The sequence below is a fragment of the Danio rerio genome, chromosome 5 (genome assembly GCF_049306965.1).
Source record: "Danio rerio strain Tuebingen ecotype United States chromosome 5, GRCz12tu, whole genome shotgun sequence".
Lineage (NCBI taxonomy): Eukaryota > Metazoa > Chordata > Actinopteri > Cypriniformes > Danionidae > Danio > Danio rerio.
The window spans coordinates 40,131,528-40,158,917 of record NC_133180.1 but is presented as its reverse complement, the minus strand read 5'-3'; the positions used below and the strand labels follow the sequence as shown (position 1 = coordinate 40,158,917).

At 35.4% G+C, this 27,390-nt stretch overlaps 1 protein-coding gene across 17 annotated transcripts in view; it reads left to right on the top strand.

Moving 5' to 3' along the window:
- Positions 1–27,390, top strand: part of paqr3a (progestin and adipoQ receptor family member IIIa) — a 228,738-nt gene that overhangs the window by 129,475 nt on the left and 71,873 nt on the right. For 6 of the 17 annotated variants that reach the window (XM_073950035.1, XM_073950033.1, XM_073950032.1 and 3 more), the window contains one exon: positions 5,026–5,089. The exons of 6 other annotated variants lie outside the window; for them this stretch is intronic. In XM_073950035.1, coding sequence (XP_073806136.1) covers positions 5,085–5,089 — 5 coding nt within the window. In that variant the 5' untranslated portion in view covers positions 5,026–5,084. The remainder of the gene's footprint in view (positions 1–5,025; positions 5,090–27,390) is intronic. 5 more of the 17 variants (XM_073950037.1, XM_073950036.1, XM_073950049.1 and 2 more) reach the window with 1 other exon arrangement.

Here is a 27,390-nt window from a genome sequence, read left to right as displayed (position 1 = left end):
ACCTACTGTACTACTTCTGGCGAGATTCTGAAGTGTGCATCCTATGCACATTGCGCTATCCTATGATGCCCCACGAGAGAATTCATAAATGTGAGTGAATCAACGCAACTGATGCATAACGGCGGATGTTATACGTCTAAATTCCATTCATACTGCTCACATTCATACTGTATGGAATGTACTTTCCTAACGGCTGAGTAGTCTGTTTAAATTCAAATGCAGTACCTACTGAGTAGTAGCCATTTCCCTTTAAGACAAGTCATTTAACTTGGCGATCATCTCGGGGCAGTATGCTAGGGCATTCTGTCTGAATGGGGAAACATCAAATTTGCCAAAACTGCTTGCCAAGCTTATGATTAAATTTAATTTTAGAAATCACCAATACAATTTAACAACAACTGGGTCTTTAGTTTTATTTCTAAACATTTGAATTACACCAAATCTGCAGAAACTTACGTCTTGCCTGAGCCCCTCCCCCAGAGTGTTGTCAGTCTATAGCAATCGATGATTGGCTCTTGTACTAGAAGGTGAGCTTTATTCGCCATATAGTAATCTACCATTGTCTCCTGTACTAGAAGGCGGATCTTATTGATCAATACCTTTTTCTCCATTCAAAACAAAACGATTGTCTTGTGTATTCTATAATCTTTGGTAGTAGGCGGTTTCGGATGCAGCCTATTGACCTTATTCTAAAATGTGGAAGTGCGTATGTTTTCGCGATTGTTTTAGAACTTCCGATTCAGTCGCCTATGGTAGAAATGACTAGGAATAATAAATGGCAGAAAACAGTCAGACTACTTGCTCTACAAACAAATGTTTGCATGACTATACAGACCAAGTAGAACAATATAATAAAAAAATATCAGTTTGCAATATCAAACAGCAAAACGAGAAGTTTTTAATGTCTAAAAATGAATGGAAGTGTATGAGACCGGAAGTCTTGAGCCAAAAAGATTGAAATGGCTGCGCCCGCTCGTCGGATTTTAATATCCCAATTCACGTGTCTTTAGTATTTATTAGCCTAAATTATCATAGCCTAAATATCCAGGTCTGTCTCATTTTAGGGTCTCTTTGACGATTTGCAGCATGTTTGCTGTCAAACTGATGAAGATCTTTTCTTAATTTGCTGACATTTTTGTAATGTTTTCTTAAATTTTAGCAAGTTTGCTTTCCTGGCCACCGCAGTTTTTTGTGGTGTTGTAGTTTTTCTGTCCTTTATTTTATGTACATTAAAAGTGCAGAGTATTTAATAATCCTTTACAAATACATTTTTCTGCAATTTTGAAAAAAGAGATCCAGGGATGTTTGGCAAAAAGTGAAAAAAATGTAAAAGTGATGCAAGTGTCTAATATGGAAAAGGGGAAAATTGGATATTCTGATTATATGGGGCCCTATCATACACCCGGTGCAATAAGGAATAAAGCGTGCATGTCATGATTTGTTGCTGTTTACTCTAAAATTAGAGCGTAACTCTAACTTTTCTTTTTTTTCGCCAGGTTGTTTAAATAGAAAATCAGTTTAGCAATCAATTGCAAACTATTTTGCTAGGCTGATTTTTGACCACACTTCATCGTTATTAGTATAGTTCATTTGTTCGTTTGCTAGAAATTATAACTGAATTTAGAAATATTTTTAAAACAAATCTTTGTGCTTAACAAATGAAATTAAATATGCAGGCAAATGAATGTCTTCAGTGGAGTGTGTACAACACTGTTTCCTTATCAACAAATGTAAAGGAATAAAGTAAAGAGAAAGTAAAGAGGCTGAATGGAAGAAGCTCGTCCTTTATCCTCGTGCAGATGGTCTGGTAAACTGTTTTCTCACTAGTGAAGCATTCAGTATTTCCATTTACAAAGTCCACCATGTAAATAGCAATTGTGCCATGGTGCGATGCAACTGACTTCTAAAGGGAATGGGAGATGAGACTTGGATTGGTTTATGGTTCATTTGGTAATGCTCAAAATACACCCAGAACTCATTAAGAGAATAAGCACAACCCTGTTAGACCATGAGCAGAGGGTTTTTTTTTTTGTCCGTAAAATAGCAAAAGTGGATTTGCACTTGATGCTTTTGCAGCATGCACTTTAGACTTTGCACCTAGATCGTTAAAATAGAGCCCAAAGTGAGCTGTATTGAGGAATTATGGTACTTGAACATTCGTACAAATATAAAATAACGTAAAAAGTCATTTTATTTGTAGGGCTGATTAATCAATTTAATATTAAAATTTAGGTAGTGGAAAGGTTCAATAAAATTTTGAAATTTAAAAAAAGGCATTTTGTCAAGATTATAAAAAAGAAATGTTATTTTTAATATTATGTTTGCTATGTGAGCTTATGCGACTTTTGTTATGAAAAGCATTTCAAAAAGGCAGATATAGAGTTGAAAAAGGACAAGTCGCATTATTAATAAACATAGCTTTCCACATTATATTTCTGAAATGAATAGATGGAGAAAAACTTCCCCTTCTTAAATGTGCCCAATAAATGGTGTGGGCGCTGTATTGACTTGGGAGGTTGGTCTTTGTGTAATGCAGCTAATTCTGACTAAAGCAAAGGGCTCGTTAGTCGTAATCAGTCGTCTAACTGTGGCCTGTTCTGTCAGAGCTTGACCTTTCCTCGTGCACTGCCTGTAAAATCTCCTGCTAGGGTTTCACCGTTTCATGCCTCGCTTAATTGGATATGATTTGCGTTTTGTGCTTCTGCTTTTGTTCGTTTGTCCAATTCAGCATGGAGCTAATGGTTAAATGTCACTGCAAATCGCGAGCTGCGTAAGCCTGGAGAGAGCTTAATTTTCCTGACAATGTACACAACTAACAAGACCAAGCGTCAACATCCCCTCATTACCGATGTTGTCGCAAGATATGGAAACAGTTGTGAACATGCAGCAGGAGAAAAAGCAAAGGAGAAGATAAACAATATTATTCAGGCCTCGGTGGTTGCTGTCATTAACCTATGGCCTCAACATCTTAAACTTGGCTAATGAACAGCAGTGATGGGGTGCGCGGTTGGCACGCAAAGATGAGACGGCGTCAAAACTGTGACGTTTAATTATGCTTGTACACCTCAAACTGCGTGGCATTTGATGGAAAGGTCAAGAGAACTCCCTCGACTTAATCTGTGGAACCTGTGTGTTCAAGCCTACAGCCGAGCAGATGCACAAACACAAAAAAGAATCATATAACAGTACATTGCAATCTAAAAAATTAAAGAACAATTTACTGATTAACTTTTAGATGTTAAAAGGTTGTGAAACCCTCCGTCTCGGCAGGGTGTTTTCACACCTCTAGTTTGAAAAAAGTCTGGAAAGTGTGTGAGTCCAGTTTTGTTTAGGTGAGTGTGTCAAATGGCGAAAGAGGGAAGGGTTTGCGTGAAAAGAGAAGTTTCATTGCATGCACCACAGCTGATTTTCACACCGGCAACACAAACACAGATGCAGGGGAAATAGTGATTTGGAGAGCGGCGTTTACAGTGCATCTGAGAGCTGTGTGGAAGTGAAGGATTTTCAGTCCATAATATTGTAGTGATGTTACTGAAAACTGAAAAGTAAAGAAATAATTTGACTAAGTAATGTCTTTAGAAACTGAAACGATACTAACTTTGCCATCTGAATAAATATAAACAAAAAACATTGATCACACACTTACCAAATTCGTAGAGACAGGACAATCAACACAAGCTAGAACCGTGTCTTTTTTTTTTAAAGGAGAAAAGTGGCTAATTCGGATATCACTGAAAAGCTCTAGTGCAGAAGTGTCAAACTCAATTCCTGGAGGGCCGATGCCCTGCACAGTTTAGTTCCAACCCTACTCCAACACACTTACCTGTAGGTTTCAAACAAGCCTGAAGGACTCAATTAGTTTGATCAGGTGTGTTTAATTAGGGTTGGAACTAAACTGTGCAGAGCTGCGGCCCTTTTGGAACTGAGTTTGACACCTGTGCTCTAGTGTAAAAAATGTTCCTTACAGACATTTTTGTCACGTGTTAGCAGACCACTGTAATCCAACTTCTTGTGTCCACATGCGAGCTGTGCTCTCATCATAGGGAAATGGAAACAAAACCTTTGTTGCGGCCTGTGGTGGAAAGAGTACTGACAAATTATACTCAAGTAAAAGGACCATTACTTGCCCAAAATAGTAGTGCAAGTAGAGTAAACGTATCTGTTGTAAATATTACTCAAAGTATAAGTAAAAAATTAGCCCTTTTAAAAGTACTCAAGAGTAATAAGTAGTGAGTATTATGCTGTAAAAAGCTTATGCAAGGCCGCTGACTGAGGTGCCCCCTACAGAGGAACACAATCACACAAGCATATGCATTTAAACATGTATTTATTTATTTATATTAAAAAAAAATTAGCCCATAAACATTCAAAATTATACCTTAACATTAAAATATTTACATTAAAAAATTATAGTTTACATAAAAAAAACACTGACATGTCTTCTGCAGAAGCATTCCTAATTTCAAACATTTACAAAAGGTAAAGAAAAAAGCCCTTGCTGCACCTGTAAAGATGGACGGTCCTCAGGGCTGTGAAGATATAAGATGTGCAGCACCTGAAACTACGGACACTGGAAGCCTGGGCTGGCATTTCTCCTACGGTGTCGCTATCAATCTGTAAAGAGAGAGAGAAGAGGGTTGCATTGACAATCCAACAAAATAGGCAGCACATTGAACACATTTTATAAATGGTCAGAAACTTGTAAATAACTCGTGAAAGAATAAAGTTATGTTAAAACCAAGCACACCATTGTTTTTCTTGTGAAATTCCTAATAAGTTTGATGTGTCAAATGACCCTCTTCCTATTAAAAAAACAAAAGTTGGATCCAAGATGGCCGACTTCAAAATGGCCACCATGGTCACCACCCATCTTGAAAAGTTTGCCTCCTCACATATACTAATATACCACACACAGGACGTTAATATCACCAACCATTCCCATTTTATTAAGGTGTCTCCATATAAATGGCCAACCCTGTATGTTCATGTCGGTTTAAACTCCTGATTTAAGTTGTCTTTTTTTAGCATGGACCCCAACACTTGTGAAATGAAAGCTGACTGATGGACAGCAAGTCATGTGAGTAATGAAGTAAGTTCTATTTTGCATTAACAAAAGCACAAAAGTTTGCATAAAGTTGCTAATGTCAGTAAATGTAATCAGTTGATGAGGAATTTAAATTTCATGTGTATCAGCATATTACAGTACATCTGTGCATCTTTCTTTGCATGCTTGTTTGATTTGTTTTAATTGGAAATAATGCGATTTAAATGTTCCTGGGAAAAAAATGGACTACAATAGAAATATTTGAGGGAGTTGAGAAGCCTTGGTCAAACTGCTTATGGAGTAGACTTCTTGCTTTGTAAATCTGCAGATCTTTGGCATGCTTGAATAGAACATCATGACTTAAGGTTGATTGTGTAAAAAGTATATTATGACCCCTTTAATATCCTGAGAACTTTATTTTGGTTTGTGTGAAAAAATACATACATAAAATACACAAACACAAAATTCTTTTTTCTCTAAGCAGTGCTCATTTGTATACAGAAGATAATGTAGCCAACCATATGATGTTACCACAAATTCACTGAGCCGGAGCCTTTTGCAGGAGAATAAATTCCTATCACTCGATTTAGCACTCTCAATGAAGACATGCAAGGCTTGATCTCAGAGAGCAGAAATCTTGCCTTAAAAGACTCCTTGGTTTCTCCTCATGAGAGTATTTGAAAATATATTGAATCCCTCTCACTAAGAGCTTTTACACGGTCTGTCGAGTTTTTGCTTTGAATGCTCAATTTTTCAAATATCTACCTAACCCATCACCCATAAAGTATATAATCTGTCAGAAATCTGATTATATTCCTGCAGTTAATTTGAGTTGTAGGGAAAAACAGAGCGAGATGAGGCGGATGGTCTGGGAGAATGGAAAGGACGTTCTTGATTAAAGTAAGATGCATGTGCTTCTGTGAGTGGGAGAGTGCTCACTAAATCAAAAGTCAGTGCGGCGCTGTGAACATCTGTAAGACAAGAGTAAACAGATCATTAAATTTCCTCATTCATATCATCGAACTTTGAGTTTTTTTTTAAATTTGCTTTTAAACTTATAATTGCTTTATTTCTGCAGCACTTTTAAGTACAGTACAGTATATCCAACGAATTATACACTTCTCAGCTGAGCTGCACTTTTTCAGGTTACTTAATGAGCTAATTAATATATTATATGTGCATCATACTGTATGCAATAAAATTGTTGCTTCGTAGCAAGAAGGTTGCTGGTTCGAGTCCCAGCTGGGTCAGTGGGCATTTCTGTGTGGAGTTTGCATGTTCTCCCTGTGTTCGCGTGGGTTTCCTCTAGGTACTCCGGTCTAGGTACTGTGTGTGTGTGTGAATGAGTGTGGATGGGTGTTTCCTAATACTGGGTTGCGGCGGGAAGTGGCGACTTCTGAAATAGAGACTAAGCCAAAGGAAAATGAATGATTGATGTACATACAGTGCTCAACTGAGAGCACTAGTCTTTACATAAGACTTTGTGATGCGTGTACATGTTAAATTTGAGTATTTATTAGTGTTTTCAGTCATTATGTTAAAGTTTAGAGGTGTTTAATGTCTACAGTATGTAATATTGGGATTAAATATTTGTTAGATTTTAAACTTTTGATTGTTGTTTTAACAAAGCTATTTACCTTGTCATAGTGTGTTATGGTTAGAAAATAGTTGCCTAGTAAAACCTTGAATGTAATTCAAATGAAATTCAAATTATCACCACTGTTTCAATATATTAAGAGGAAAAGTTTATTGAGCAGCAAATCAACATATTAGAATAATTTCTGAAGAATCATGTGATAACGGAGTAATGATGTTGAAAATCCAGCTTTGAAAATCAATTACTTATACAAAAGTAAAAAAATATATATAATTTTTATACTTTTTTTTTGTTTTTAATAGTTTTTTAGGAACATATAACCAGTGGGAACAAAACAAATAATAATAATATTAATAATAATAATAAAATATAGTATACACAGTTGTTTTATTTCGGCTAGAATACATTTTTTAAGGTCAAAATTATATGCCCCTTTAAGCTGTTTTTTGATAGTCTATAAAACAAACCATTGTTAAAAAATGATATGCCTAATTACCCTAACCTGTCTAGTTCACCTAATGAACCTAGTTAAGCCTTTAGATGTCAATTTAAGCTTATAGAAGTGTCTTGAAAAATATCTAGTCAAATATTATTTACTGTCCTCATGGCAAATTTAAAATAAATCAGATATTATAACTATCATGTTTGAAATGTGCTAAAAAAAATCTCTCCGTTAAACAGAAAATGAGGGGGGAAATACTGCAAACTGGGAGGCTAATAATTCTGACTTGAACTGTATATACTGTATGTACACATGTATGCATGCACTACCGATCAATAGTTTTGAGTTAGTATGATTTTTAAATGTTATAAAACAACATAATTCTCCTGCTCACCAAAGCTGCATTGTTTTCATCAAAAATACAGTACAAATGGTAAAATAGTGTTCCTGCACTGTAATGTTCTTGCACTATAAAATAACTGTTCAAAAGTAATTTATCATTTAATATAATCATTTATTTCAGTGATTTTAAAGATGAATTTTCAGCTTCATTATTCCAGTCTTCAGAGTCACACGATCCTTTAGAAATCACTGTAATATTAATTATCATTATTATTATTATTATTATTATTATTGTTGTTATTATTGTTATTATTGTTATTATTAATGGTAATAGTAATAAAAGCAATAATGACTGGAGTAACCATTTTATTTGAAACTACATACAATTAGAAAGCAGTTATTAAAATTGTAATAAATGTTTTACAATTTACTTAATTTAATTGTAAATTGTATTTTTTTACAATAAATGCCACCTTAATGAACAGAATAATTTTCTTAAAAAAAACATTAAAAAACTGATCCCAAACTTTTGACCAAACTTGATTCATTCATTCATTACATACATAAAAATATTAAATTAACCACTTCAAGAAAATAAATAAATATTTTAGGAAAGCATAAAATAAAATAAAAGATTGCCAAACATATTCTCTCAATGATGCATAACCTCTAGAATTATGTAAATGTTAAATTATGGATAATTATATTGTTGTTGTGGAGAAAGCCAGCCATTTACTCCATTTCTTTTCAAAGATCTCTTTTTGTAACCGAAGTGCATGTGTCATTTTGTCCATTTCCTCAGTTTCTGCTATTATTTTAAACCATTCGTCTTTAGTCTATAAGTTTTCTTTATATCATTTTCGGGGAGAAAAAAAATTCTGATTAAATAATATTTTGCAATATTCACATAAATTTACAATTTATTTCAAATAAAAACAACCTTTTCAGTGTGAGAGACTACTTACAAAAAATGTCCAATTGTTTAATTGGTAGTATACTGTATTAAAAAATTAACTTTATATTAATTAGAAATTAAATTAAGTAGTTGTATATTCATTATATTTCATTACGTTGATTATTGGATGTATTTATTTGAAATTCTCAGAAAACTGTAAAATAAAAAAAAATAAAAATACATTAACTTGTTTATGGTAATCGTAATTTTTAAGTGAGGATAATGTAACTTAAGTACTGTATGTGACCAATTTTGACACCTAATAATCAAGCTTTGCAGTTTTATGTAAAGGATTGTAATGTGTATGTGTTTATGATGTAATTTAATGTTTATAATACTATATATGTATTGTATTTACATTTTTATGCATTTGGTTGTCCAGTGTAATTTGTGATGTCCTTGTCAAAATAAATAAATAAATAAATATAAAGCTCTACTGACTGCATGATGAGGACAAATTAAAGCGTTGAATACCTCAACTGTAGTCTTCTATATGTCTCTCACAACGCAATGCTTTGCTATAGTGGCCAAATATCTTACAGTCAGCAAAACACTATTCTGTAGCTTCAGGTCTGACTTCACCAGAGGACTCAAGTCACTCAGGATCTCGTTACTGTGCTGACAAGACAAGTCCCAGTCTGAGACAGATCTTGTAGACTGAGCCAAGGCCCGAGGATTAAAGCTGCAGTTTCTCGCTAGCTATCTTCATCTTCGTGGCAAGAGGTGCCATGATCCCTAGGTGTTTCCAGGAGGCTGAAGTGTCAATCACAGCTGGTCAAACGGTCAGGTGTGAGGCCTTCACGCAGCCGATGGAAGCAAAGAAAATCATCGTGACAGCTTCTCAGTGTCAGCAGTCACATTTAGCCAAAAGCAACCTCCATAGAGCTTGTTCTCGTGTGGCGTTTAGAAATGGTTTGCTGCGGTGGGTTGTGTGGTGAGGGGTTAGATTTGGCAGTGTAAAGATCTATGGTGAATGTTTAATACAGTAACATGTAGATCAAACTTATATAAACTAAACTGTATATTGTCTTAAAATGTATTAAAAGCAATTCTATTTCTGTAGTCTGCATTTTAAAATGTGACAAGTTGACTTGCCTTAATTACCCTAAAATTAATTAACTTAATTGTCAAATTCATTATTTAATTTTTTTGTTAAGCTAATTTATTATCAATTATCATTATCTTGTGTTATGTGTTTTATTACGTATTACAGTATACCAGAATATATGAGCATTCCAGCCTGATCTTACAAGTAAATTTTTACTTTTACTATTTTACGGTTTGGCGAATTGGCCATTGTTTGATTTAATTTGTACTAAAATATATAATTTTTTTTAGAAAGATGATGGTCCATTCCTAAACATAAAAAAATTCTGGGACTTGAGCATATCATACTTAAATGTACAAATAAATTTATATGAATTTATACAAATTACTCACATTTAAAGTCAGAATTATTATCCCCCTGTTTATTCATTCATTCATTTTCTTGTCTGCTTAGTCCCTATTTTTAATCTGGGGTCGCCACAACGGAATGAACCGCCAACTTATCCAGCATGTTTTTACGCAGCGGATGCCCTTCCAGCCGCAACCCATCTCTGGGAAACGTCAACAAACACATATTCACTGACACTTATACACTATTGACAATTTAGCCTATCCAATTCACCTGTACCGCATGTCTCTGGACTGTGGGGGAAACTGGAGCACCCGGAGGAAAACCAAGCGAACGCAGGGAGAACATGCAAACTCCACGCAGAAACACCAACTGAGCCGAGGATCGAATCAGCGACCTTATTGCTGTGAGGCAACAGCACTACCTACTGCGCCACTGCGTAATAATATTATAATAATATATATAATAATATTTTAAACGTAATAATCATAACAATAATAATTAATATTAGAGAGATTTCTGAAGGATTGTGTGACTCTGAAGACGAGTAATGAAGCTGAAAATTAATCTTTAAAATCACTGGAATAAATGATTGAATTAAATGATTAACTACTTTTGAACAGTTATTTTACAGTGCAATAACATTTTACAATTTTACAATTTGTACTGTTTTTTGATTATATAAATGAAGCTTTGCTGAGCAGGAGAAGCTTGTTTTATTGTATATCCTTATATAACTTTATATCACCACATCACTATAGATTAGTTAAAGCACCGCATTTATATTATGCTTCTTAACATATTTTCATATTTTCAAGCACACGTGACCGTGATTTTTTTGTAATAGAAGTGCACTAGATGGAGAATTATTAAGTGGCATATTAAATGTTAAAGTCAACACTGATCAAAGTAATGGAGACTTCAATCCATCTGAAGAAAATTTCTGTGATGTTTTACAAAAATTTTTTGAATGTAAAGATAAAGTAAACAAAATTTTAAATGAATCTTAATGATTGAGTATAACTAAGGCCTTGTACAGAAATATGCACTTTAAATACAGCACGTTTTGTTACGTTAAGTTTATTTTTATTTATTTGTTTATATTTACATTTATCAAAACAAACCATTCTGACCAGTTTCTATTAGCAGGTCAGTTAGAATGTAATAGTTATGTAATAAAATGTAATAGTTTACATTAATTCAGCCCAAGCAAAGCATGAAATCGTAGTCAGACAATGCCTTAATAGTCAGCATTTTTGTTTCAGGCTTGTTTCCAGGGTATCAACATTCTCATTTCATTGAGAAAATACATGTTTACAAATTATTTACTTTATCTAATACATTTAGTTATATTTAACTTACTTGCTGTATCAAACTCAAACAACAGAGCATGGCTCTACTAATGTACACTAATCTCATGGAGTTGATTACCAAGGAAAGCAAACGCTGATCAAATCTGCACTTTGAACACAACGAAAGTTGCTTTGGATAAAAGCATCTGCTAAATACGGAAACATAAATGTAAATCATAAAAGTCAAATCAGTCTTTTAGGAAAGAGGTTTGAATCCCTATTAACTGTAATTGTAACATGTTCTGCAAGACTGACATAGATGTGGTGCTGACTACTAATTAAAGAGAGTGCCAGACAAATGCACAGAAAGAGAGAAGAGAGGAAGAAAATGATCCAAAGAGAGAGAGGAGAAGGTTATAGAGTTGTCAGCAAGTCCAGCCCAGACGAAAACAAACTGTGAGAAAGAGATATAGACTGGATCCAGCTGTATAATGATTAGAGCAACAGCATGAGTGTAATATTGTGCATTAAAATTAATATTGTTGATGAGAAAGTTGAAAATAATATTGAAAAACCTACAGTTTAGAGTCAGCCAATAGTTTTATTTTTATTTTACTGGGGGAGCGTGAATAATTCCATTAGATTGATGCACATTTAAAAAACACTTTATACGCATCATCACCCAACCTCTTTAATGAAACAAAGCTTTAGTGTTGAATATACTCTAATTATGGCAATAATTTAGAAACTTGTCTCTATGTGGATTAGGTGGCCAATCTAACTTACTTGTTTAGTCTTCTATTACTGTTATAAACAGGCAGTGTGAATGAATTGCAGGCACGTTATGGAAGTTTTGTGACCATAGGTCACTTTTTAAAAGCAAAAACAAAAACATAGGTTCATAAAGGAGCTTAAAATCGTTAGAGCTTTCATATTCATCCCATCTGACTAAAATCAAACTCTATGGGGAACACTTTAGTTTAGGTCACAATTCACAGTATTAACAAACCATTAACTAGTAAGGTAGAAACTAGTAAGGTAGAAGTTGTTTTTAGGCTTTGGGTAGGATTAGGGATGCAGAATAAGATCATACTTTGTAACTGCACTACTAATGAACAGTTAATAACTTAATAATAGGTAGATAATAAGTCAATAGTTAATAGCGTGAATTGTGACCTAAACTAAAGTGTTACCAGTGTATTTTATTACCATTAATGCACAGTGTTTGGCCTAAAATAGATTGCATTGCATTGCATATTGCACAGAGATTCAGCATCCATTATACATGGTTTGTTTATATTAAAAAAGCATAAAAGTATCAGTTACTTTTATGCTTTTTAAATCTAAACAAACCATGTATAATGGATGCTGAATCTCTGTTTAATACAACACAAGCCTTAATATCACTGTGCAGCACAGCAGGACTACAGAGTACACAGATCATGTGACAGAATTAAATGCCTCATAAAAAAAAAACATCTAACGTTTGTTAGATGTTAGTATAGTCAAAGAGCTTAGAATGACCAACAGGCGACACTCAATAGAACGTTCCATTGCAACAGCCATGGATTTCGCCATTTTGGAGTGAAACGAACGTCCGTCCATACAATCTTATTGCTGCTGCGATGGCAAGCAGCTGCTTTGTTTTTTGTTTATTTATTTAAAAAGCACATTTAAGCTGAGATACAACCTGAAAGACGACAATACAACACTTACTATCACAATCATCTGCACTTTTAATAGTTTATTTTACAGACTTAAAATACGCTGTTGTTCTATTGGAGTTTTCATTCCAAAATGGCAGCCGCACCATCTAGTGGCTGTTTCCCAAATTGCACAAGAGTGTCGTCTCTTGGTGATTCTATGCTCTTTGGTATAATTATGTTGGTCTTAAGGATATCTGTAAGCAAGTGTTGTTCAAAAGAGTGACACAATTTGCATTTTGAAGATATAAATCCCCAAAGCTTGTTTGTCCTAAATGGATTAAGATATTTTTTTATTTCACCTTATTTCAGTTTTTCATCTTGACCTATCAAATTCTCTCTATTATCTGACATGTCCCACCCCCTTTCATTTGATACGCTTGGGCTCAACCACTCTCACTGGCAGAGCTGTGATAAAACAAAATGCTATTTGTTTTTTTTTTAAAAGGGAAGAAGCTACTCTGTTCCACCCTTACTTCATGTTTCAGTTGAGATTATGTCAAACATTAAATACAAAATGCATGTTTTTTAAACTGTCACGGGACCTTTAGGGAGACATGACTGATAGGAGTATGGAGGAGGTTTTGATGGACAGCAGATCCTGAGCAGACATGTTTTACCTTGTAAAAGCGAAAGTAAAAAGCAAAAAGCATTTTAGTACCCTGCGAATTGATAGTGTCACAATCACTTTTAATCTAATACTTGCAGATCGCTAGAGAACTATAGATCTTTCTCTGAACCGGACTACAAATAACATCATGCACCTCATGCACACCAGTTCCAGATTTCTTTTGATTATACACACACAGCTGGTAACTCGTGATGTACTGATTACTTGGACTTTATATTCACCTCACACACACACACACACACACACACACACACACACACAAACACACACACACACGTTGCATCACCTTTTGTTAGTTTACAGTGTTTAATTCTTTGCTTCTTAGCCTGACCATTTGCTTGTGTTTTTTGACTTTGTATTTTGGATTACCTTTACGCTATACTGTCTGCTCCTGTCTTTGACCATTGCCTGTACAACTTCTCTTTAAATAAACTGCACGTGGATCAGGGATCAGGGAAGTTACAGGGATGTGATGTTACTGACAGGTGATGCTCAATTTTAAGATTTCTTTGAAATTAGATACAGTAAAATACATTTAGCTACAGATGTTATTATAAAACATATGACTATTCTACCAGTTAAGCTTTCTTTGGAAAGATGTCACCTTACAAAAAAGAAATTGTGGATTGTGCATGCACATGCTGATTTTGGAATCGCATTCACAGTGTTTAATTTGAGCCAGATCTTGCCATATCCTGTTCCGGAAACTGTCCGATATTAGTGCTTACAATCAGTCTTATTGGTTGGTGATTGTTGTTTTGTGCGCAGTGAGCAATGAAAATAAATTATGGCATAGTGGCCTACCTAAATTATATTTAAATTTTCAAAATGGCAGAGGCAGCCAGGCATATTTTTATTTTTCTAAACCACAAGTAAATCTGATAAAGAACCTGATCAAAAGAGCTCTTGAGAAGAAGAAACTGCGTGAAGGGATCAGGATAGCGGGAGACAGAAGCAAAGCAATCTCAGTTTAGCCAGAAAACTTGACAGAAGAAGTAACCGTGGACTCTTCTTGAAAATTAGACTGAGTGAATCATCTCATTTTTTGTTTTTCACTTGGCACACAACATAGACTCTAACTGAATAGTTCATGTTCATACTTTTTTATTTTTGTTGCATATTTTATTATCCATGACAGATCTATAACATTATTAATGGCTCAAAATAATAAAAGACCTTTCAGAAATGTGATGCTCTTTTTTTGTGATATCACTGTTTAATAACGTTTGTTCCAGGAAAACTGGAATAGTTTGTTGGACGTCGGTCACTGTAACTGTTATTTCCTGGTTTTGTTCTGGGAATCATTCAATAACAAATTACGCACTGCGCTTACTACTCTTACTAATTCTGCGACTGAAAGATACTGTCAAATTATTTTGCATAATATCTTACGGGTTGCTATTGTGTGGTTTCTAAATTCAACAGAACACAAAGGGAGTGATTAGAAATAATCTTTCCTTTTTAAAGAAAAAAAAAAAACTATATTATAGTCGTCATCTTGGACAAGTTCCATCCTGCCAGCCTTTATCACAAAATCAGTGTGGCAATGAGGCAAAAAAAAAAGTCACTCTCCAAAACATTTACTCTTATCTCTCTTCCTTTCTGGAGAAATGAACTTCCACTGCTGAAAACATCACATCCCTCAAGAAGCAGCTGAAGACACAACTCCCCTGCCCTTAATCACTTAACACTCCTAAATCGATGTGCTTATTTGCATTTCTTCTCCTCTTATTTCCTTGAATGTCTAATAAACCTGCCATTGTGTATTACGGCTATTTGATGAGTTGCACGGTTACTCGTTTGTAAGTTTTGGATAAAAGCATCTGCTAAATGTATTAATGTAAATGGTGTGAACAGGCCTTAACGTTTGTTTATCACCAAGCTTTCATCAAGTACCTAGTCTTTTTGTTTCAGAGCTTTGTGGAGGATTATTCATTATTCGTTGGGTGGGTTTTTAGGAGTAGCTGAGGCCCATCACTTCTCATTGCAGGCCTCGGAGAGACAGAGCTGACAGAGTGATGCACAGAGCCTGTCTCTGCTAATGGCTGCTCCATTCTCCATCATTATCCCCATCATTAGGAAATTAGGGGGACAGAAGGTATTTACTGTAAACCTGCCACCTCCCCAGAAGAGATAAATAGAAACTGATAAATGCGACTCTACTGACGTCGCCCGTCGATTAACCTTCCAATTACCCAACTCCAGCATATGCACGTTTAATAATCATTAATACTTGATTATTGCCGCTGATTTCTGAATGTCGCTGGTTTTGCTTGGAGACATGATATGATTCATTCTTTTGTGCAGCAGTTCAGCAACACAGTGCCGTTGTATTGGGGAGGGACAAGGGCAAAGATCTTCCCAGCATACGAAGACCTTGTCAGTCTCAGTGGAAGCTGCATTATTGCAGTGTGCAGTATCAGCACATTTACCTTTACATTTGACCTCTTAATAAGAGACTGCTAGGGGCTATGAGAAATATGTTGGACATGCACTGACACACACACACACACACACACACACACACACACACACACTCTTGTATATGTGGTTTATGAGGACTGTTCATATATGTAATGTATTTTATACAGTATTTTATATTGTAAGGCTGCTTATTAAATTTCCTTATACCCTAACCTTAACCTAACGCTCACATGAAACCTGTGGCAAAGACCCTTTTTTAAGGTGTCTCATAAACAACTTTGTCATATCCATCATTCTACACATTTTTTTATAAACCACATTGAAAAAAACAGGCATACACTCACGGCCAAAATATTAGGTACACTTACTTACTAGAACCGGGTTGGACCCCCTTTTGCCTTCAGAAGTGCCTTAATCATTGTGGCAAAGATTCAACAAGGTACTGAAATATTGCTCTGAGATTTTGGTCCATATCGACCTGATAGCATCACGCAGTTGCACATCCATAATGCAAATCTCTCGTTCCACCACATCCCAAAGGTGCTCTATTGGATTGATGTCTGGTGACTGTGGAGGCCATTTGAGTACAGTGAACTCAATGTTGTTGATTCGTACTTTATGACATGGCGCATTATTCTGCTAGAAGTAGCGATTAGAGGATGGGGGCCCTGTGGTCATAAAGGCATGGACATGGTCAGCGACAATATTTAGGTAGGCTGTGGTGTTGACACGATGATCAATTGGTACTAATGGGACCAAAATGTGCCAAGAATATATCCCTCACACCGTTACACCACCAGCAGCAGCCTTAATCGTTGAAATTTCATGTTGTTAATGCCAAACTTTGACCCTACCATCTAAATGTCGCAGCAGAAATCGAGACTCATCAGATCAGGCAACGTTTTTTCAATCTTCTAATGTCCAGTTTTTGTGAGCCTGTGCGAATTTTAGGCTAAGTTTCTTGTTCTTAGCTGACAGGAGTGGAACATTGCTGTAGCCCATCTGCCTCACGGTTGGATATGTTGTGGATTCAGAGATGCTCTTCTGCATATCTCAGTTGTAATAAATGGTTGCTTCAGTTACTGTTGCCTTTTTAAAAGCTTGAACCAGTCTGACCATTCTTCTCTGACCTCTGGCATCAACAAGGCATTTGCAGCCACAGAACTGCTGCTCACTGGATATTTTCTCTATTTCTGACTATTCTCTGTAAACCCTAGAGATGGTTGTGGGTAAAAATCCTAGTAAATTAGCAGTTTCTGAAATACTGGCACCATCAACCATGCCACGTTTATAGTCCCTTAAATCATCTTTCTTCCCCATTCTGATGCTCGGTTTGAACTGCAGCAGTTTGTCTTTACCGTGTCTACATGTCTAAAGGCATTGAATTGCTGTCATGTGATTGGCTGATTAGAAATTTGCATTAACGAGCAGTTGGACAGATGAACCTTATAAAGTGGCCGGTGAGTGTATATACACATACAGAAATCACACTTGCATGTCCTTGAGTGTTATAGACAGAGCTATCCCATCATGCGAATGCCTTTCAATCTACCACAACAAAGCTGGCATAATAAGACGTTTCATTGCACGTGAGAATTTGTTGATGATTGCGCCTCTATTGGGTTTGCAATCGTATAATCAGTAAATAGATCAAGATGCTCTCAATGGATCCATTTGATTGATGCAAATGTGCAAACAAACACTTTAAGATGCATAATCACTGCACCTGTTTAATGAAATAATGCTTAGTGGTGATTATGTTCATATTATGGCCGTGGTTCGGAAAGCGGTCGCTGTCTGGATTTACCATCGAGCGTCGAATTCAAATTCTAATTCGTTTCTGTATCAAAAGGAAGGGAAGATCTGCCCGAACAAATTAGATAACAGAAGAGTCATTTTATAATAACAAACAAAAACAGGCTTTGCATGGGATGCAGCAATTAGGAGAAGCCTAATGATGGTAATTTAAGTTTTCATCCTGATCCCTCTAGTGACAGGCAGAGTCTATCAATTACTGCATTAAACCGCAGAGCAGCTGCAGCTGCAGTCGCCCAAATTGTTGTCTAAACTGCTGTCATCTCCTTCCCTTCCGTCTGCCTTAATTGCAGTTCAAGCAGTTCATCATAATCTGTTTGCACACAGCCAGTTATTCCTCTTTCTAGCAAGGGGAGGTTGGAGGTTTCAGTCATTAGCGTGCTAGCTGTAAGGTATCAGTGCTGTAAATGAGGTAGAGGGATGGGTCAAGATAAGCATGACACTTCCTGGGATAGTTAATGTGTGCATCTCTACAAAAACAAACCATCTGAAGAAAAAATAAATGCTTTGCTGTTTACGGGTTTTTGGACATTTCAACATTTGATAGCAGTGTCATGCATACAGTGTGTATGAATAATATTGCTAGAGTTGGAGGATGCAGGTGTAAACTGACTCAGCATAGCATCTATAAAAATGTAACAGCATATGTCTTGTTTTTTTACATTAGTAGGCCATGTATTACATTGGTCTCTTTTTATACTAAATAAAATAGGTTAAATTTACCATGTGCTATAAATCATAGCATGACTTTTTAAGATAATTATTGTTTAGTAATACCCCAGCAAAAAAGTTTGTGTTTAATAGACGTCTAATAGACATCTAAACGTAGACAGCTTTGGCTAAAAAAAAGGCTACACTTGGTCTGTTAGTAAAAAAAAATCTAATAGACATCTAATAGGCCAAAACTAGACTAGATTAGACAGACATTATATGTGTAGTCATTCATTTCTCTTTATTTGACGACTAATCTAGTCTTTGATTTTCCCTCACAGCTTAAATTTAGCCTTGTTTTATCCAAGACGACTATGTTTAGACGTCTTTTAGACATCTATTAAAAACATGCTTGCTTTGACCTTTTAAAAAATACTATTGCTGGGTAAATTAAGGCACATTTAAACTTTTAGAAAATGTAAATTTTACAGTAACTTTATTTTAAACATGTTGTATAGATAGAATATCTAGTAAGGGGGGGGGCACATTTGGCTTGTATCACGTGAAAATTCTGTAAAAAAAACTCTAACTGTATTATCCTGAGCTACACCAATCTATTTTTCTCATTTATTAAATATTCCGTCAACTGAAAAGTTTAGCAATTTTTAGAGACAATTGCTACTCTGAAATGGCATTGAATAGTTGCGATGATTTTATTTTTACTCGTGATCTTACTTTCTCAGATTTTCCCTGGAGTATGTGACATAATGCTCCTCATTCAGGACATGTTAGGGCTTCCCTTACCATAATATACCTACAATAATACACGGATTGCGATAAAAACTCGTCATTGGCAGGGAAGCATTTTGTCTTAATTGACGAGTTATATTGTCAATGGCAGGGAAAGAGTTAATGATATCGCGCAATGTAGCAAATATAATTTAAAAAGTAAGGGACCATCAACTGAGCTTTGTGGTTACCCACAGTGTACTTTTGAGCGGAATGATGCCTTTTCATTGACTGACAGAAATTGATAGTGTTTAGATATGAACATTTATATTTTACTCATATAAAAACATATATTTCACTGGCATATATGTGTACATATATTTTTATGCATATAATAATATTTTTCTGGCGTATATGTGTATACAGAAAGTATGTTTTATACATATATGAACATATATGTGGGGCGGCACGGTGGCTCAGTGGCTAGCACTGTCGCTTCACAGCAAGAAGGTTGCTGTTTCGAGTTTTGACTGAGCCAGTTGTCCTTTTTGTGTGAAGTTTGCATGTTCTCCCCATGTTCGTGTGGGTTTCCTCCGGGTGCTCCAGTTTCCCTTATAATCCAGACACACGCTATAGGTGAATATGTTTTATACATATATGAAAATACATTGTACTGTCATGTGTGTGTGTGTGTGTGTGTGTGTGTGTGTGTGTGTGTGTGTGTGTGTGTGTGTGTGTGTGTGTGTGTGTGTGTGTATGTACAGTATGTATGTATGTATGTATGTGTGTGTGTGTGTGTATGCATGCATGTGTATATATATATATATATATATATATATATATATATATATATATATATATATATATATATATATATATATATATATATATATATATAATAAATTTAGCATGTTGTTCTTCCCTTGTTTGTGTGGGTTTCTTCCGGGTTCTCTGTTTTATCCCACGTTCCTGCAACATAAATATAATTTGATTAAGAAAATTGTAGTTTTGTAAAAGTCATATGAATTAAATAAAGTACTTTTAGCATGCAAAAATACAGTTTAAGTATTTGAATTCAAAAAATAAAACATAGTTTACATTTGTAATTCATAAATCTTCATAAATTCATAAAGTGCTAATTCATATTAATTTGGAATTAATTCATACATTTTAGTACGATTTGTGCATCCCCCAATCAGGGGTGGTGTTTGGGGGCACGCTTCTCTTTAGAAATGTTGTGTTTTTAAACAAATTAAATCGTATGAATTCTTATAAATTATCCCTTTTTTGAGAATATGTAAAATAGTTATACTTCTTCGTTAGATCAGGCTGGTCAGCAAGTGAAAGTATTCGCTCTAAGCTCCAGCTTCTGCTTTTAGAGGAAATGTGTAACAGAAATGGAAATGTGATGGCACAATTGTGACCTCTAACAAAACGAAGTCGGACTCAGACTCAACTTTATTATCCCATTTAAGGAAACTAAAATTGCAGCATGGTGTCATAACACAGGTGAAGTTCCATGTACACATTAACAAAATATTACCACACAATAGGAGTGTCACGATTTCGATTTTTAATCGAAATCGATCGAAATTGAGAAATCGAAATCGATCGAAATTTATTCTCAATTTCGATTATCGAATCAAAAAATAGAATCATTGATGCTGCCACGCCCCCATGTCACGTCAGCTTGGCTTGCCAAGCGGGAAAAAAACAGGCTTGTTGAAGTGCTTGGTAAACTGCAGAAGCAGGAGACCCGTCGACAGAACTTAAACCCTCTCCTCTTTCAATTCAATTCAATTCAGCTTTATTTGTATAGCGCTTTTACAATGTAGATTGTGTCAAAGCAGCTTCACATAAATGTTCATAGTAACTGGAACAGTGTGGTTCAGGTTTTAGTGTTTAAGTTCAGTTCAGTTCAGTTTAGCTCAGTTCAGTGTGATTTAATCATTACTGAGAGTTCAAACACTGAAGAGCCAATTCATCGATGCGTAGCTCTACCAATCCTGAACCATGCGAGGCAGTGGCAACAGTGAAGTCGCCGGTGTGTAAGCATTTTGGATTTCCAGTGAGTTATGTTGACAACGTTCGTGTTGTCGACAAAAAAAAACACAGTTTTGCAAGCTCTGCTATGTACGTATTACGTACGGTTCGTCCGATAGACAACACCGGCATTGCGATCCTCCGCCCGCCCCCGTTGCAAATCAGCTCGCGAAAAGTACACTCTCAGGCCCTGTTTACACTGTCTTTGTTTTTAAATGGCATTTTAGAATGACAACGATTTGACATCCACAGTGGCGTGTAGCATTTCTGAGCAGCCCTCCTTCCTCTCTACCTCTGAAAATGCACATCACGTGACCACACAGACACAGCCATGCGCTCGAGACAGCAGGTCCAGGCAGTCAGAGAACTGCTTTAATCTTTCACTCACTTGTACTTAGTCATTTTAGCGAACACCTCAGATACTGTTGGCTGGTTCCTGTTGGTTGTGCGTCTTTTTTACCGACGCCATTATACCGACACAGATCACTGCAGAAAAAGTGATTGACAGGTGGTAATTATGTGTGTATCTTGCCTTTATTCATTTACTGTATGATTTGTTTATGGGTAAAACAAAGACCATGCAGGTCAGGTAGTTTAAACGGTAGGCTACAAATAATTAATTGATCATTAATCAATTATTTATAATCGAAAATCGAATCGTGCCTTCAGAATCGAAAATGTAATCGAATCAAGGATTTGGAGGATCGTGACACCCTTACCACACAACATCCAATACATCATTATTTAGGAGCATCTCCATCCCCGCTGGAATGACCTCATGGCCACCATTTACAAATAATTTCTAATTCTATTTGTCCTGCAAATAGGAACTCTGAAACGACATCCTGATGGCAGCAGCTGAAACGTAGAGTACAGTGAGTGATCCGGTGTGCATAAGATACCCTGAGCTCTCTTTAAAACATAATAATGGTAAATTACCATTGGACTTGTTTGGTTAAAACCGAAGATCTTGCCTGCCACCTTCACAAGGCTACTCAACCTGTTTACTGTACCAAGCTACAATGCTTATAAAGATAATAAAAAGATAAAACAGATTCAATAAATTGTTTATAATAGAGTCATCATAGTGGTACAAACCTTAACAATCTGAGTTTCCTCAGAAAAAAACTGTTTGTTAAACTTTTTTATAGACAGCCTGGGTGTTAAGTTAAAATGTCAACATATTGTCAATAACAACCCCTAGATATTTATGTGTGTCAACAATTTCAATGTAAAACCTTTAATCTTTACATGTACAGGAAAAAAAAATCGTCAAAATGCCATTTAATATGTAGCCCTAAATATAGCATTAGGCTAAAGGAGGACAGTTTTACAGAATAATAACATTCTGCCGGAGCTGTTCGCCATTCTGACTGGGGCTATGTTGAGTGAAATCTCCAATCACAGCCTGCGACTGACAGCAGAACAGGCACTGACTGCCAAACGCTGCTTAACCATGGCCTTTTCCCTCATTTCAAACCTCAGCTTCTGCCTTTTGTACAGGCACTGATCTGTTGTAGCAGGGTTATCAAGTAACAGATTTCTGAAGCCTGTATATGACTCAAGGGCTTCTTTCCCGAAACGCTCCGGCCCAGTAGACCATGAAGCTCTCGAAAATGCATGCATGTCCAAAAGTTTCCAAAGGAGCAGATGAAGGTAGCCGGGGAGAGGATCAGCTGGCCTGCGGTTTTCTTCTGCGTGCCAGACCGTGGGATTGGCTTCAGGGCTGCAGGGCCATCTTGACTGGCTGGCAGGCAAGAGGCTCGAACAGTTTGCTTGTGAAGAGCTGTGGAAAAAGAGGGAGAAGTGTGTGGGTGTTTATATGTGCAGATCTGCTGGACTGACGAGCTGTAAAAAAAGAGACAAAGCGAATGTTTGCATGTGTGCTTGATGGTGCTTATGATACTTTGAATTGTAAAATGAGATAAATTAAAGGATTATAATGCCGTGTTCACTACAAATGGTGCTACAATAATATATGTAAGCAACAAAACAATAAAATAAATTAATTAATAAATAAAATTAAATAAATGCAGTGGCCAGCATTTACAGAATGAGTACACCCCTCACGGTCTCTCATTTAAATATATATAAATATTATCTATAGGATGCTTTGCAATATTGTATTTGCGCACATACATTAAATTAGTCAGTACAGAAGCTAAATCTGAAGCTAATTTAACAAAAAAAACTTACCATAATCATCCAAAAATTTATTAAAGGGAGGAAATATATATGTTTCTTTTTGTTTAACCAAATAAAAACACATTGAGATCAAGATCTCATTTACAATGGTAACCTGGTCAAGAGGTCTGCAACACCCAACTTATGAAAAATAATAATAAATAAATAAATCATTAAGATAATATAAAAAATACAGTTTAGTTATTCAGCTAGACAACATTACAATAAGTTAAAAACACATACTTTGAGAAATGGACTGTTGTTGTTTATTATAAAGGATAGAGCAAAATGATTTAATTGAGCTCAGATTTTTTAAGTAATCTATGATTAAATATCTGTATGTAACTACAACTGTAATTAATTTCTGTAATTGCATCTATAATTACACTGTTAACCATATCTTAACTTAAATCTTTGAAATCTATCCGTACCACCAAACCTGTCCCTAACCTTACCCGTATCCCAATTCAGGAGCACCAGAAGTGTTCTGCAATACATTATGAACACATGCAGTGTGTTTATTTTTTAATGCAAACACATAGTATTTAAACCTCTTAAGGCCCAAGCTGTTTTTTTACATGCATTTTTATTTCTATTTTGCTACTTGGGATTATTGAAACCTAATAAGAATAACCTAAGTATCATATTTTGATATAATGTACTTTTAGAGTAAAACTCTAAAAGTAAAACTCTAAAAGTTAGAGTAAGACCGAATTTCCATAAAAGACTTTTTCCTGACTGTTTCTTAATGCATACTGTATGTAACATGTAATTTTTTTTTTTTTAACATTTTTTAACTATCAGAGTGTAAAAACAATTTACCCCCAATTTTGGACAGTTAAAAATGGTGTTTGGGACATTTCATATGCTGCAACACAGTTGCAGGATGAGACTGTATACAAAATATAAAACATTCAAAGTATTTTAAAAAGCCACTTAAGAGCTAAAATGTGCTGTTCACATATGTGGCCACTAAGCCCTAGGAGGTTAAGGACACTTAATATAAAGTGGGTCCAAAATAAAGAGTAAAAATAAAGAGAAAAAAATATCAAATTTGCTTAAAATTTTGTAATGTGTCTTTTTTTTGCAATATTTTGCTTGAATTTAAATGTATTATCTTAATAATATTTAAGATATTTTAATAATAATATATTGTATTATTTTATAAATACATCCGTTTAATAAATCTGTTTTGGTCAAATGCACCAAAACCTATATTGACTCGAAAATTGGTAAAAAAAAAATCTTCATTTTCAAAATGGGGTGTTTATGTTGAGCACTGTATATTTAGTATTTTTAGCTTTTATTTACAGAATGTGGAAAGAGTTTTTACTGGACTAATGTTATTATATCATCTGATAATAACTGCAATACATTTTTGGGTGTTTGATCTGATCCAGATTTAATTTCTCATTTTGTCCACATTAATTCTAACAATAAAACTAAAAAATTGTTGACAAATGTCAGTAAAAATCACCACAATATATACAATATCATCACGAGAAGTTTGTGTGTGTGTGTGTGTGTGTGTGTGTGTACACCTCATATATTTGTATACCTCATAATTTGTTGAAAATAAATGTCCCCACAAGTATGTCAATACCAGTAATTATACACCACCGGTCAAAAATTTGGGGTCAGTATGATTTATAAATGTTTATAAAAAAGGCTTATTCTGCTCACCAAGGCTGCATTTATTTTATCAAAAATACAGTACAAATTGTAGGATTATTAAATGTTATTGCACTATAAAGGAACTGTTCAAAAGTAGTTTATAATTTAATTTAATAATTTATTCCAGTGATTTTAATTATGAATTTTCAGCTTCATTACTGCAGTCTTTAGAGTCGCATGATCCTTCAGAAATCACTCTAATATTAATTATTATTGTGATTACTGTCAATATTATTATTAATAATGGTAACAGTAAGAAAAGCAATAATGACTGGAGTAATCATTTCATTTGAAACTACCTAGACAGTTAAAATTTTAATAAACATTTAACACATATCTTTTTTTTTTTACATTTTAATAAATGCCGCCTTGATGAATAGAATCATTTGCTTTTCAAAAAAAAAAAAAAAAAAATGACCCCAAACTTTGACTGGTAGTGAATACCTAGTGGGTACATTTTTATTTTTAATGTAAACCCACGAGGAAAACGGCAGAATTAAGTATTCAAAAAATGTAAAAATGCAGAATGTTTCCTGTGAGGATTGGGTTTAGGGGTAGGATTGGGGTGTCGAACATGCAGTCTGTACAGTATAAAAATAATTACTTCTATGGGAAGTCCCCATAAAGACAGCTGTATGTGTTTGTGTGTGTGTGCGCATGTGTGTGTGTGCGTGTTTGTGTGCGCGCTAGTGAGATTGAGTCTCAGATGGTCAAGCACTGCCGGAGGAGAGATTGTCAGTCTGTGGACTAAAGCAGCTTGCCAGAATAGCAAGTGCAAGCTTTAGGCTGTAAGTGGGGACATGGCTTGGGCGAAATGTTAAACCAAGGTCTTTTGTGTTATTGCTGACACTGAATTTCATCCCTCCCCCTGGAGGTACAGACTATGATTGGTAAAACATGGTCCAAACATCCCAGCAATATGTAGCACAGACGCTAAGGAAAGAGTCGTTCTGTTTAGCTTTGTGAAACAACCGTTATATCACATCTTCTGTTTCACTTCTGTAGAGTTTTGTTCCTTGCTTTAGAGTACCACCACATAATACATTACTTTAGGTTTGACATATTAATATGTGAAAGTCACATGACAGGATTTACAATTAGAATGCCTGTGGATAATATAAGTTTTATTTCAAATTTCTTTTCTTAGGTTTTCTATATGGAATATCAATTAAAACATTCATTTTATAATGATCCTTCCATGTTGTTGCTAACACGACCCCAAATAAACACTTACCTCCCTCAACAGCCTCTAACTTGCCATTGAAAAACTAAATGACATAATTTATAAGTAAAAAAAACAATTTAATTTAATTAAGTGTAAAATATATATATATATATATATATATATATATATATATATATATATATATATATATATATATATATATATATATAATAATATATATTATATTTTTATATATATTTTTATATATATTTATATATATTTTTAACAAATTCGTTCTTCCAGTTTGAAAAGAAATTTTGAAGCTACATCACAAACATGAGATCCGTGTGTAAATTCCAGTGTAGAGACTGAATGTCTGTACAACATGACAAGTTTACATCATTATTTCATGAGAAAGACTTGGTTCAAACCAATCAGCGCACTGTTTTGTGAATGAGGTGCAACTTCATTAATATGCAGAATATAGGTTCCAAGACTCCTTTTACCTGTTATAATGTACAAACGGCAGAGAAATGCCACGTTGTGTTGCCAACCATAATTAAAACAAGTGGAAGGAGAAGAATTGTTTGGAGACATGGGTCATTAGTGTTGCGTTTATAATTGTGCCGCAATGAAGGTTTTGTTTTCATTTCCCCGCTATGAAAGCACAGCGTGTGGACTCACATTTGTGGATTACAGTGGTCTGCTAAAATTTGACAAAATATGTTTGCAAGGAAAGGTGTTTTGGTGTTTTGTGACCCTTTAATAAAGCAGTGTTAAGCCTGATTTATACTTCTGCGTCAAGTGACCGGCGTAACCCACGGCGCAGGCAACGCGCGTGGCTGTGCATTTATACTTCTGCGTGCTGTCTCTGTCGGTCTGCATTAACACTTCCGAAACGCTAGTTGGCAGTGAGGTGTAAATGTTCCTCTGTGTCGAGTTTCTTCTCTGCTTTTTTGCTTTTCCTGAACACTTCCGGGATGTACAAGTGGCTCAAACTCGCTCATTTTGAGGCAGGAACTGGCGGACGTGCAAAAACTTTAACTATGAGGTAAACACAAAACAAAACTTTCCATCTGGAGCTCCTTCACGGGACTCCACACTTGTAAACAATCGCTCGCGCCATTCGCGTGGCTCTCGGTCCCGCCCAGACTCATCAGCGCTACCAAGCCGACCAATCACAGAGCTTACGCTACGCGTTGTTGCGACGTGTAGTTACATTTTTTGAGAGGTGCACGTCAGTGACGGCGATGGCCACGGCGAAGGGCTATGCGTCAGCGCCGTAACATACGCCGGTGTTTGA